This window comes from Symphodus melops, assembly GCF_947650265.1.
Source record: "Symphodus melops genome assembly, chromosome: 12".
Lineage (NCBI taxonomy): Eukaryota > Metazoa > Chordata > Actinopteri > Labriformes > Labridae > Symphodus > Symphodus melops.
The window spans coordinates 15,830,254-15,844,705 of record NC_136702.1 but is presented as its reverse complement, the minus strand read 5'-3'; the positions used below and the strand labels follow the sequence as shown (position 1 = coordinate 15,844,705).

At 38.5% G+C, this 14,452-nt stretch overlaps 1 protein-coding gene across 1 annotated transcript in view; it reads right to left on the bottom strand.

The window, feature by feature from the left end:
* The window catches only part of dars1 (aspartyl-tRNA synthetase 1), a 28,543-nt gene that overhangs the window by 4,721 nt on the left and 9,370 nt on the right, over positions 1-14,452 (bottom strand). Inside the window, exons 6-11 of the mRNA XM_079358457.1 lie at positions 13,783-13,885; positions 12,099-12,201; positions 10,862-10,942; positions 6,129-6,188; positions 1,995-2,106; positions 511-645 (exon numbers count right to left, since the gene is read on the bottom strand). Coding sequence (XP_079214583.1) covers positions 511-645; positions 1,995-2,106; positions 6,129-6,188; positions 10,862-10,942; positions 12,099-12,201; positions 13,783-13,885 — 594 coding nt within the window. The remainder of the gene's footprint in view (positions 1-510; positions 646-1,994; positions 2,107-6,128; positions 6,189-10,861; positions 10,943-12,098; positions 12,202-13,782; positions 13,886-14,452) is intronic.

Below are 14,452 nucleotides of genomic sequence, written 5' to 3'. Positions count from 1 at the left end.
AAAACAATTGATTAAGTCCTGACCTGTGGAATGTTGGCTGTGAACTATTCAAAACTACTGCTACTGTTCTGTCCCTAACAAGCATGATTAGAAAAGCAGAAATATACAGAGGCATTAAGTCTGTGCAGATCTGGACACCACCACATAATTCAGCTGGATTATCAGTGAAAATCCACTCAGTCAACCCCAATACTTTAATAATCAACAACCCCTTATTATGCCTTTTGTTACCCTTAACAATATTTCATGTTGTATCTCTGACTGCATTTATTTTTTCAGTAAAAAAAAAGTAAAGTTTTAAAAAGTAACATAGTTTATATATAGTGAGCCATGTATAGTGTTATTTATTGTGACGTCCCAGCCAATATCCAGCCCTGCTCTATTTTCTGCCTGTAAACAAAAATGTAGGAGGGGGTTGATTTGATTTGATTATTTAGCACATACTGAGGAGTGCAAGGAGTGGAACAAAGCCCGATGAGGCTTATACAGACAGGTGGAATGCAGACTTACCAGGGCCAACACAGAAGACCTTGTCAAAATCCGCACAAATGCACATTTGCTTGTAGAGCTGGGGAGACTGGGCCAGGTAGGCACTGGTTTTAAAGTAAGACACTGTGAAGACATTTGCTCCACCCTCACTGGCAGCTGGAAGAGCACAAAGACCACTTTGAGAACAAATAAAATAAGGTACTTTACTGCACCACAAAACAAACTGACCATTAACAGTAAGTGCTAATATATTGTTGACAGATACCCAACTAATTTAAACCTGCTGATGTTACTATTGAAGCTCAAATAAAGTAGCATAAAAGTGTTTAATATAATATATACCAAGCCAAAAAATGTTTTAGGGACCATTTTGAATACAAACTGTTGAACACTATCAACAGTCAGTAAGTGTAACATATTTTGACATCTATCAAACAAGCGAACAGCTGTCTGTTGCATTTCATTTGGACACCTCATATCACATTACATAATAGAACCAAGACTTGCACAACACGTCTTTGGTTCCCTATTTCAAGCAGTTAGAATGTATTATATGTACTCTCACAGCATCAATAGAAGGGTGGAGGATCACACAGTACAAACTGTTCACTGTGTGTACTGGGTGTTGGCAGGAAGATGTGGTTTTTGAAGGAGCCCACAGTGTTTATATACAAATGCCGCCAAAATAAAAGGAGTGGCATTTAGGAACCTAGAACTGCTAGGTTATGTCAATGTTTTTATTTTTTTTTATTTTAAATAAAACAGGAATTTAAGGGTAATATTGACATGCCACTTGCTTATTGTAAGAAAAACAAAGATCACACATTTGGAATATAAATGGCTTTGTTTTGATTTCATAAGATCAGATCACATTCAAATGTTCAATGTACAGCTTATTAAGTTTGGGGTGCAGTTTTAAATAATTCAATTTATATGAAAGTGGAATGTTATAATAATGTTTACAGTGAGGAAACAAATGTATTTATCCCAACTAATATTGAGAAAAAACGTACCAGTAAATGGGAAACAACTTAAAAAAATAACTGTTTATAAAAACATTTCTGACTATTTTATTTTCAATCTTGCATACTTGTCAAGCTACAAAGTCAATATATGTGGAAGAAAAGTGATGGGAAAGTGGGTGTAATATAATTTCCAGATTACTTGACTTAATCCATGTTGCTTTAAAACAAACACAGTCTTCACCTTTTTGTCTGTTGTTGGCTTCACAGTTTTGAAAAACTGCTTTCTGGCTCTCTATTACTCACTGAAACTGTTTTTTTCCCCTGTAACTGAACATCTAGTTCTGTTCCTGTTATGGAGTACATAAAAAAACGAGACAGGAAGTCACCCTTACAACTGTCACACCAAGACTCACAGGACACCTGTGGGTGTTGATATAGAAAGAAATGTTTCTTTATTTAATACATCTTCATAACTGATTCAGTTTATGACAGTATTAGAGTTGTCTTGGGCATGGTCAATGTGATAGAATGTGTTTGTACCTGATATGATTTTAGGGGTCTGGATCTCCACAAAGCCCTTTTGTGTGAGGGTGTCTCTGAAGAGCTGGCACACTCCAGACTGCAGACGAAAGATAGCCTGGCTGGTGGTGGTCTTGTGGAAGATGTACCCAAATGAAAACAAACAGCCAAACATTTATAGGTATCAGACAGATTAGTGAAAACAAGGTTATCATTTTCTTTTCATGGAGCACTGATAAGTAACAAAGGTTAAAAACATTTATTGGCTTGCAGATAAAGAAATGCAATCAAAAACAAAACACCCATCTTAAATAAGGAACTAAAAAACGATTTCTGAAGGAACCTTTCCCCAGTATTCTAAAGAGTGACAGAGGTCCAACAGATAATAGACGTGTTCACTTAGTGGAAGAGTTACTAACATTTTTTTAAAACATTTGTTTTTAGTTACATCCAAGCTCTAGTTAGGTTTAGAGATTGCACCGATCCGATCCTGGTATTGGTATCAGTCCAATCCTGACCCAAAAAGCTGGATCAGGGATCGGTGACAATGAGCCTACCCATGGAGCTGATCTTCAAAGCTCAGCAATTCAATTAAGTTTTGTGTTGCTATGTTTACACCAAACATGCGCCCCAACCACGTCAATATCAGTGCGCCGCAGCTTTGATCAAGACAGAGAGCTAACCGGAGCTAAAATAGCATGGAAAAGGCTGCAACCAAAGGCTCGGCAGTTTGAAGACATCTTACACCAACAACTTAAACAGCGAATTGCAATACAGTGGGTACGGAAAGTATTCAGACCCCTTTAAATTTTTCACTCTTTGTTTCATTGCAGTTGCTAAAATCGAAAAAGTTAATTTTATTCCTCATTAATGTACACTCAGCACCCATCTTGACATAAAAAAAAAGAATTTTTTTTTTTTTTAATTATTTATTTTAAGAAAATTTATTAAAAAAGAAAAACTGAATATCACATGGTCATAAGTATTCAGACCCTTTGCTGACAACAGCAACTCACATGCTGTCCATTTCTTCTGATCCTCCTTGAGATGGTTCTGCTCCTTCATTGGAGTCCAGCTGTGTTTAATTAAACTGATTATACTTGATTAGGAAAGGCACACACCTGTCTATATAAGGCCTTACAGCTTACAGTGCATGTCAGAGCAAATGTGGCAAGGCACAGATCTAGCCATGGTTACAAAAGAATTTCTGCAGCACTCAAGGTTCCTAAGAGCACAGTGGCCTCCATAATCCTTAAATGGAAGAAGTTAGGGACGACCAGAACTCTTCCTAAACATGGCTGTCCAGCCAAACTGAGCAATCGTGGGAGAAGAGGCTTGGTGAGAGAGGTAAAGAAGAACCCAAAGATCACCTTGTGGCTGAGCTCTAGAGATGCAGTAGGGAGATGGGAGACAGTTCCACAAACTCAACTATCACTGCAGCCCTCCAACCGCTCATGGCTTAATGGCAGAGTGGCCCGACGGAAGTCTCCCCTCAGTGCAAGACATATGAAAGCTTGCATAGAGTTTGCCCATGAAGAACTCCTAGACTATGGCAAAGAAGATTTTCTGGTCTGATGAGACCGAGAGTGAACTTTTTGGCATTAATTCTTAGTGTGGAGAAAACCATCACCTGCCCAATACAATCCCAACAGTGAAACGTGGTGGCAGCATCATGCTTTGGGGGGGCTTATCAGCTGCAGGGACAGGACGACTGGTTGCAATTGAGGGAAAGATTAATGTACAGAGATATCCTGGAAGAAAACCTCTTCCAGAGTGCTCAGGACCTCAGACTGGGACAAAGGTTCACCTTCCAACAAGACAATGACCCTAAGCACACAGCTAAAATAACAAATGAGTGGCTTCGGAACAACTCTGTGACCATTCTTGGCTGGCCCAGCCAGAGCCCTGACCTAAACCCTATTGAGCATGTCTGGAGAGACCTGAAAATGGCTGTCCACCAACGTTCACCATCCAACCTGACAGAACTGGAGAGGATCTACAGGGAAGAATGGCAGAGGATTCCCAAATCCAGGTATGAAAAACTTGTTGAATCATTCCCAAGAAGACTCATGGCTGTACAAGTTCCAAAGGGTGCTTCAAGTCAACACTGAGCAAAGGATCTGAATACTTATGACCATTTAAGTTTTTCCATTTTTTTTATAAATTTGCAAAAATGTCTACATTTCTGTTTGTTTCTGTCAATATGGGGTGCTGAGTGTACATTAATGAGAAATAAAATGAACTTTCTTTGATTTTAGCAAATGGCTGCAATGAAACAGAGTGAAATATTTAAAAGGGGTCCAAATACTTTCCGTACCCACTGTATATGCAAAGCTAAAGTTTCGAGGGGTGGTGGTAGCGCTGCAATCTATACGTGTACATTGGGTGTGTGCATCCTAGTCCATTACCATGGCTGCGTTTTCCGTTTACTGGAGTCCTGAGACAGAGGAATTCCCGAAGTAAATTTATATATTAAATGCAAGAATATATAAAATATAAATATAAAATTCTAAATAAAACCTATAAACAATCAAACGTATGGTCATTTTTCTGAACTGTCCTAACAGTGTTTTATTCTGAAAATAAACAAGATGTTTTCATTTTGTTTTGGTGTCTGACTTCCAATCCCGCTTAGTGCTTTTCTCTGCTAAATTGATGTGTTGTGCTCCAGCAGAAGCACAAACGGTGCAACCACTTACTGCCAGAGTGAAAAGTGTGACTGCAATGAGTTTCACCACAGACATCTGGACCTCTGATGTTTGCCCACTGTCACTTTTTAGTTTAACCAAAGTACTGGTACATATTTATTTTTTATAATAAGCAACTATTCAGTCAGCTTACAAATATGTAATTATTGTGTGTTTCAATGTTGGAAAACTCTGATTGTGCCATACATACAATGGATACCCAGGCTCACCTTGTCAGCCGTGAATAGAGGTTATTAACTTAATACTTGTATCGGATCCGTATTCGGTATCAGCAGATATTCCAGTCCTAGTATTGGTATGTGTATCGGAACCTTAAAAGCTGGATCATTAAATCCCTAGTTAGGTTGCTGTTAATTTATCTTATTTTGGTCTTTATTATTATTCCGTCAAGGTAATAAATCATATTCAAGTGGTTTTTAGAGTATTATGTAATACAGTAATACATTCTTAAATGGGGGCATTTCTGAATGCAAATGTCCTCGCATTAATGTAGTTTAGGAATATGTGGTATTAATTATCACTGATTACATTCTGATATGCCTATGGCCGGTATGTTTGATAAATACACTTCTTTAACTTGGGCTCATCCTAAGTTGTAGTCATTGGACTAAATCTAGAGCCTTTTTTTCCCACACTGTTCATAAAAGAAAGCCAGACAGCCTGACATCAGCCTTATGTATCCTGCAGTGGTTTGGAGCGTTGGTTGTGCATTTCCTCGGAAATTAATGCTATGCATAAGCAAGTTGCAGAATGCAAGGAACAGTATAGAGATGTATGGTGATAAGACCAGAGAGCCGCTACAACAATGGCGGAAAGTTTAAAAGATGAGTTAACAGATAGTCCACAAATACCTGCAATATGATGTCATTGCCGCTCTATAGCATCCAAAAATGTCTACTTCAGTGTTTTACGCTGTCTGATTTATATAGTGCTCTCTTAAGAGGAATCCTTTAATAACACACGTTCACATACTTGCCAATGAATAACAACTACATGCATGATGCTGCAGGTTGTCAAAGCATATCCTTGGTTCAAAAGCAAGTCTATATAGTTCCTTCATGCCTACAGCTAGGCACATGGGAATATTAGATCAACACAATTAAGAAGTGGCCTCTGTTGCTGTTTGCCTAGATATTAATATCTTTAACACTAAAAGTGAAACTATATATCTGCCCACTCGAGCAGAGACATCTCCATTTTACTTTAAAGTCGCAATACATTGAATATGAAATACTTACCATGGCTGACTTTCCATTAAATATAAAAAAATGTTGCCACTTCACTAATTGTTTCGCTATGTTTACAGTCTTCATTATTAGGCAAGAGATTAAAATGTTTTGGTTGTATCGTAACATAAAAAAGCTGTGGTTTGAATGTCTAAATGTGTGTCACAACACTACTTACTCAAGCCTCCATTGTGAAAACCTCAACTTTTGTAGTAACTTACCCTGAGATCAATCACCCTGTTGTCCAGCTTGGTATCCTGGTTGACTGTGGCCCTGCCTTCCTGAAGGCAAAAATAAATAAATAAACATCAGCAAAGATCTTCAAACTTTAAGATGAATGTTGTGAAAATGTTACTGCACAGCTGCTATGTTCTCTCAACAGAATTGTAAATACTGAGAACACATTTTATTTCATTTAATTTAAGTAATTAATTTTACATGTAAATGTACTTCTCAATAAAAACGACTCTGATTCTAACCCTGGTAATTGTGTATAAAATACTTGAATTCTATTTATAAACACAATATACTTGTAACCTTATGAAAAAGATAAATGCTCACTGAAAAAAAACCCATTCCAAATGATGCCCCGCTCATCTGCCAGCAAACAAATCATACATGCATCATCTACATGTGAAAAGAGAAGATGGAAAGCAGAAAAAAGAATCTTTATAGAGATGGAAGGAACAGGAAGGACGATCCGGGGCGAGTGCTCATCCCTGCCGAATCAGGTGTACCCCATTTGTTTGAGGGAAGATGGGTTTAAAAAAGAGGACAGGAAAGGCAAAGTCAGGGTAAAACACCTGTTTGAAATTAAGCTCATCCCTACCAAGTTAAGATATACAATTTACCTACCCCCACCAATTCTCATGGGGGAAGAGAGGAGAGAAAGAAAAACTAGATTACATTTTCTCCTGTCACTTTTATTTTAGTCTCCAATAGACTACCTTCATCCTAGCTCATTTGAGATCCTTATTTAACCTCTCTAGTAGAGCTGAAACGGTTCCTCGAGTAACTCGAATGATTACAAAAATTCAAAACCCCAGAAAAAGAAGTTTCTGGGGTTGCCAATGGCGGAGTGGAACTGCTTGTATCTCTATATATTGCACAATTCCAGTCCGTCCCGCATGTCTCTCCCCACCTTCCGACCCTATCCACTACCCTCTTCAGCAATAAAGGCTGTAAAACGCCCAAAAATAAATCCTAAATAAATTTTAAAAAAAAGCCAAATGTATCTTCTAACTGGCCGTTCAAATAGCAAAATATTCATGCCAAAGGAATTTAACTTTGGTAGACTTTGCTCTCTCTGTACAAAGTGATAATTTATAACAACAATTAGCTTAAAATAAAAACAGATAATTTAAGGCTTATATGTACAGGACTGATGAGACAAGATGCCTTTTACAGTAAATGCAAAGCTTTATCACTTTAAACGTTCAACCCCAGGCCACTCTTGTAGCTCAATGTTTTACATTTTGAAATTAGGAACAATATGTGGCACCCTGGACATCATTCATTGGTATTATTTATGTTCTTAACTGGGCCACAACCATGTCTTTATAAATGACATGTCATATGTAAAGACATGCCAGGCTGACAATAGGATAATGTAAGCAACACTGCCAGAGCCACAAGGAGTTTATAATAGGTGTGTGATCAATATTACTGGCAGAAATAGAGGGCCCCAAAATCAGATTTTGCTTAGGGCCCCATAAAGGCTTGGGCCGGCTCTTCAGAGCCGCCATGGTGAGGATCGTTCCAAAGCTCTTATAGCGAACGAAGGAGAGAGGAGCGAGGAGGCAGATCCGAGGAGCAATGACTGAGTAGACACGCCCCCGTCTCGTATATCACTCATTGATTGGACGCTGCAGAAGATCAGACTTCAGTGAAACTTCTCTCCAAGAGCAGAGTTTAATACCGGAGAAAAGACGGACATTAAAAAACACTAAATGGAGCGTCAGACATTTAAACAGATTATGAACATCAGTGAGTTTGTAACGAGTTGATGAGCTGGGATTAAAAAGAATCTGACATGGAGATTAACAACCAAATATGAAGCTCTATAACTTCTATAAAATCAATACATCCTTCATGTTCTGTTCCTCATCCCTCAGACTGTTTGAATGTCTGATGATGAGGATGGCATTCTAAATCAATAATTATAAAATACAGAGTTCATTGTCGAGATAGATAGATCTGCATCTCTGGTGGGCGGGACTGAGACGCAAGTGGAGGAGACAACTTGGAGGACACTCAATGCAAATATGAGAACCGGAATGCAGGGCATGTCTGCAGCTAACATAGCGATATCAACGTCCCCTCACAGTCTCTGTAGTCTTAGTCTGTGAGCGCGCTGAATGCACGCACGCAAAGCAGGAGCAGACAGAGATACAAACGTTGAATAATTTAAAGACTTATTATATTAAATGTCTAATATTGTCAAAGCTAAATCAAGAGATAACTTGTTTAGTGGAATAATTTATTATTCTCTGATGGATTTTAGTTTTTAGTCTGTAATGTTAATGCAGTGAGGGGATCAGAGAGCAGGGGGCTATGGGAACTACCTAAATAAAGGAAAGCAAATACATATTTAAGGTTTCTCAATTTTCTGATTTTCTGATAAAATGGAGAGACCTAAAAATGGCTGTCCACCAACGTTCACCATCCAACCTAACAGAACTGGAGAGGATCGACAGGGAAGAATGGCAGAGGATTCCCAAATCCAGGTATGAAAAACTTGTTGCATCATTCCCAAGAAGACTCATGGCTGTACGAGCTCAAAAGGGTGCTTCTACTCAACACTGAGCAAAGGAATCTGAATACTTATGACCATGTGATATTTAAGTTTGTTTTTTTAAATAAATGTGCAAAAAATTCTACATCTGGTTTTTTCTGTCAAGACTGAGTGTACATTAATGAGTAATAAAATTAACTTTTCTGATTTTAGTAAATGGCTGCAATGAAACAAAGAGTGAAATTTTTAAAGTGTATCACTCATTTACTGCTTCAAAGACTATCGTGCTATCATAACAAAATACAAATGTGTTAATTACAAAAAGTATGTTTCTCTGGTCCATTTTTTGTGCACAGCAAAGAATAATACAGGGAAGCACTACAACAGCAATGCAGAATAACAGAGAAATAAAAGACAAGAAAATATATATATCATCAAGTAAAAGAATACATTTTTCATTATGGGAGGAAACACACCTTCCAAGGTCATAGTTATCTGACTTCCTCAAAGAACCCACTGGGATTTGAGTATTTGTACCCTTATGTAGTCACATCCTGCACAAAACAGCCCGATGCAGAAGGATAAAAGGTTGGACAGAGTGATGGACACAGCTGTTAACGCAAGTTTCTCTGGCCAGGTAAATTGTTGCTACAAGTTTCTGACTGTAGAATGTAGAATGGCAACAAAAAAACTCTGTGATGCTCCTGGATAAACACAAATTGTCTTTCAGCTGTCTCAGAGACCAACATATTGAATTGCTGATAATATCCGTTTAAATAATATGTTAAGATGTTATTATTTTATATTGGATATGGCCAATCCACATTTAAAAAAAATGATTACTGCTTGGGTGTGGTTACTTTTTTCTGCAGCTGCAGTGATTGTAGTGATGTGAATCATTAGGGTGGATCTCCTGATGTGTTCATGGAATGTAAAGTGAAACAATCTAAAATGCAAGTAATGCGCTTGAGGGTCTCTAACGTAATGCTGTATATTGTCAAAAACACAATATATAAATGAGTTAAGGTGGGACAAGCCATTATGGTTAAGAAAGAAAGGAGGCAGGAGAAAGATGGAAGGAGCAGGTATGTGTGGTGTGTGCGTGTGTGTTTAAAGACAAATCGATAACAGAATTAAGTCCTTCCTTCACAAACTAAAATAAGTAACATAATAAAGTCCAACTGGCCAATCAGGGGAGCAGGGCCTTGGTAAAAGAGATGACTAGGAACCCAATGGTCAATTCGGATTAGCTAAAGAGATCTTTTGTGGAAGACCATCACTGCCACACTACACCAATCTGGGCTTTATGGCAGAGTAGCCAGACAGAAGCCTCTCCTCTGGGACTGCTTTGGGGGTGTTTTTCTGGGACAAGGACTGGGTAACTGATCAGGTTTCAGGCCAGGGAAGACTAAAAAGAGCATAATCCTTGTTGAAAACTTGGTCCAGAGCACTAAAGACCTCAGACTGGGCCGAGGGATCACCTTCCAACAGGACAATGCAATGACCTTAAGCTCACAGGCAAGACAATGTCGGGGGGGCTTAGAGACGACTCTGTGAATGTCCTTGAGTAGCCCTGACAGAGCCTTGACTTGAACCCAATCGAACATCTTTAGAGAGAACTGAAAATGACTGACAGTTCCCATCATTCCTGACAGAGTTTGAGAGGATATGCAAAGAATGGCAGAAAACCCCAAATCCAGTTGTGCAAATAGTCATACTCAAGAAGACTTGATGCTTTAATTGCTGACAAAGGTGCTTCAATTACACATACTTAGTAAAGTGTATGAATACCTACAGTATGTCCGTGTGGTATTTCAGTTTGTCCTTTTAAGTAAATTAGGAAACATTTCTAAAATTATGTTTCCACTTTGACATTATGGTATATTGAGTGTTGATTGAAAATAAATGTGATAAAAGCGAAGAGGTTTGAATACTTTCTTAATGACGTCTATAAACTGTATAGAAATAGAAATCTAACATAAACTACAGGCCACCCCTTACATTTGTGTATATTGTAAACTAAATTACCCTTCAGTTAAAAATAAAGTTGTCTGAAAATGAATCTTGCCAGCATAATCCATGTGAACTATGGTGCATTTCACTTTACAAGAAATGTGATAAATAATTTTTTGATAAAGTTAAGTAAACATAATTGATTTAAAAGGCGAAAAGACCTTGGGTGAACTGTGCCCCACCATTCATCCATTGAAATATCCTCACCTCTTCCCCTTCACCATCAGGCCTGACCGCATCTTCCAACTGAAGTGGGAGACGAGGCTCTGCCTGGCTGATCACAAAAATCTGAGAGCAGGCAGAAAAAAGCATTAAAATACAGAGTGAGAACCCAACAGTGTTTTTATTATATGTTTAGACAATGAAACGTACCAGGGGTCCAAATACAGTCCTTTAAATTAAAAGAAGCAACTTGTGTCAGTTTTTCTAACAACAACATACAGATGTTAGATAACTTAAAAAAAACTGTCCTGCTGTACATCAATAATTATACATAGTACGTTGTATATACGGTGTATTCACAAATAAATCAAGCCAAGCAGCAACACAAAAGGCTTTCAATATGGGTATATTTAATGTTCAAGAACGATGTAAAATGCCAAACAGATTAAAGAAAACCACTATACTGGAACTAACACTGCACATTATACAGACTGATTGAATGAAAGAAAGAATGAAACTGCATTGATTTCTGGCTCTAGAGGAAAGCAGAAAGTTCAGGCAAATTGAATAAAACCTCCCTCTGACCAGGTCAGGTTCACAGTACTGAGTCTGAGCTAAGTAACTGTACCTCCTGGAATGGGCTTCAGTTACCCAACTTAAACTGCTTATTTCATAAGCAGTTTAAAGTAGAACATGGTCATTATCAATGTTATGTTGTAATGATGCTGTTGTAGCATGCCAGCCATATGGCAACTCAGAGAAATTGAGTGGCAGGCCTCAGATAGGTGTGGCTAGCTCTCTGAAGGGAAACATAAAAACTCCTCACAAAAAAATAAGACATCCCCATATCTGCAATTATCATTTTTCTGAAGGTGACAATTCAAAACCCAATAAACAATCAATTAATCCAGTCAAAACCTTGCGAAATAGCCCCATTGTACCCAAAATTACGTTTTTATCATTGAATGTGTTGTCTCCTCTGATGACACACAAGCTGAAAGGTCTGTTTACTTCCCAGCAATTCCAGTGTAACCAACGGCTAGAGTTTAACGATTTACCAGCCAAGAGGTGCCCGTAGCCTAGCAGTTGGTGTGCGTGCCCCTTCAACAGAGACTGAAGTCACTCAGAAAAGGTTAAAATCTTACTTGTGGCTTCTTCCCCACATGTCAATTCCCTATCTCTTTCTCTCTGGTTTTTGACTCTATCAACTGTCCTACCTGTGTTTTTTTTGTGAATATTGACAATCACAACAACCCTACACAAAAGTTAAAAGTTTGCCCACCCTCTCAATGTGGAGCTCCACATCCTGCTGGGAACAGCTCTCAATCTTCTGCTCCACTTTCCTCACTGCTGCCTCCACATCTACGATGCTCTCCTTTGTGATGCTGGTGGAGACAATAAGCAGGGTGGATTGTAAAACAAAAATGTACATCTACTTACAAAACAAATTCATCCATTTTGGGGTCAAATAGCAGATCATGTTGTTGTATTTTTAATTACATTGTCCTTTTAGATTTTATGAAATACATACAATATGTGAGCTGAGACAACTGTCAAAAATCCCTCATCATCATTATATGAGAGGATTTACTTTTAGTCTAAGGTCTCACTAAGTGGGTCAATATCAAACGACAGTATGAGAAACTACATGTGGGCCAGACAGTGCCAACATATCAAGCTTTAGCATGAAAGCACATACTATTTTATCCTAACAACAATGCCCAACCCCTTTGTTGAATTATTAATGCTGCAGCTTGACTTTGGTGTAGTAAGACCATGTTACAAACACTGTCAAAACCTTTAATTGCTGCACTATAAGCATTACATTGCAAAAACTGCCAAACCACAACATTGCAAAACATGATGGGGAAACTGCAGCATATAACAACTAAAAACTCTGTTAATTCAATAGTAGGTATTTTCTTTGACACAATATCTTGCAGCAATATATATTCACAAGTAATGTGAATAACAATAGCAGCTGGCACCAAAAGTACATGAATGACTTAGAAGAATAGTTCATTAAAAAGATGTTGGGTTTGAATAGTTAATTATAAAGATGTTGTGGGTTTTTTTTTTTATTTTTTAAGATTTATTTTTGGCCTTTTTGCCTTTATTATAGAGAGAAAAGTGTACAGAGGCAGAAATCAGGGAGAGACATGCGGGAAAGGAGCCACAGGCCGGATGCGAACCCAGGCCGCACGCACGACGACCATAGCCTTGCCACATGGGACGTGCGCGCCGCCACTGCGCCACCAGCGCCCCAAAGATGTTGTGTTTTAATCAGTCAAATCATTCAACACTGTAAAATCTCCTGGGAATACGACACAGCATAATTAACATAAAAAATGTCCTTTTTCAGTTGTAATTTAGTTATTTGTAAGGGTCAGGAGTACAACAACTCTTACAAAAGATGAGTCTTTATTTAATTACTGTGGCAATCTCCTCATTGCATAAGTTCCTTACATTCACCATTGCAACTGACTGGTTTTGCTCATTTCACTTCATATGGGTGTTGTTTTTTCCTTATACATCAATGGCTAAGGAGGATCTATTATAGTAACACAATAATTGAGATCCATTGTAAAACTGTAAAACCAATGTTTAAAAGTTATATCACTAAGTAGCATTTTTACGAAGACTAAAATTTAACTCCAGTAAAGAAAAAAAGACTGATAATTGTGTTCATTCATAGACGACCAAAAGAACTGGACAATTTGGCTGCTAATCTGACTCATTACATTTTCCTGTTGCAAGCTTCTGCATCCGCCATCACAACAGGAACTGGACGGTATAACACTTCTGTATCCACCCCTTTAATAGTTGTTAAGAAAAAAAATGATTGATTCCCCAAGCTCCCACCCCAGTCAGCATGTGTGAAAATGGATCTGCAGAAGATAAGGGGCCAAGGATTTTCCCACCATTGTTGTGCCCTCTCCGACAGGAAGAGCATTATTGAAACTCACTTTGCTGCAAACTTGACCATCTGCTTGCTGGCACGATCTCCCACTGCGACAAGTGCCTGCACATTAAACTGCTGTTGACGCAGGACCAGGAAGCATTGTTTCCCTAAAAAGAAAAAAAAAACATAGTGTGAGACTTTGAAATGTCATTTAAAGAAAAAAGTACATGAGTATATGTGTGCATGACTTAATTTGATACATGTACAGGTAATGTTAATTTTTTCTCTTTTTTTTTAAAGACACACACACACACACACCCACCCAACCCCCCCCCCCCCAACTCGGGGTCAAATATCTTGCCCAAGGACACAACAGACATTTTGCTGCAGGAGATGGGGATCAAACACCTAACCTTGTATTATACTGTCAGCCGTCTACCTGTGTTTCTCATACGCCACTTTTACCCCCAATTCACACATTGTGCGAGCAGTGCAGTCTGCCAGTGCACTGTGCTATAGTTCGCTCCCGCTGTAGTCAATTGGTCTTTCTCCAGAGCCTGCCACCAGCGCCACTAGGCTCTGCTGTGTTTCAAATATGCTGAAAGTATATTTTTCAACAGAGCACACTGCAGATTTGTCAAGCTAGACAGCATACCACAACCCGGACAGGAAGTCAGATAAGTAAATGCACAGAGCATCCGGCCAATTTAAGCACATACAGACTTGCGAATTGC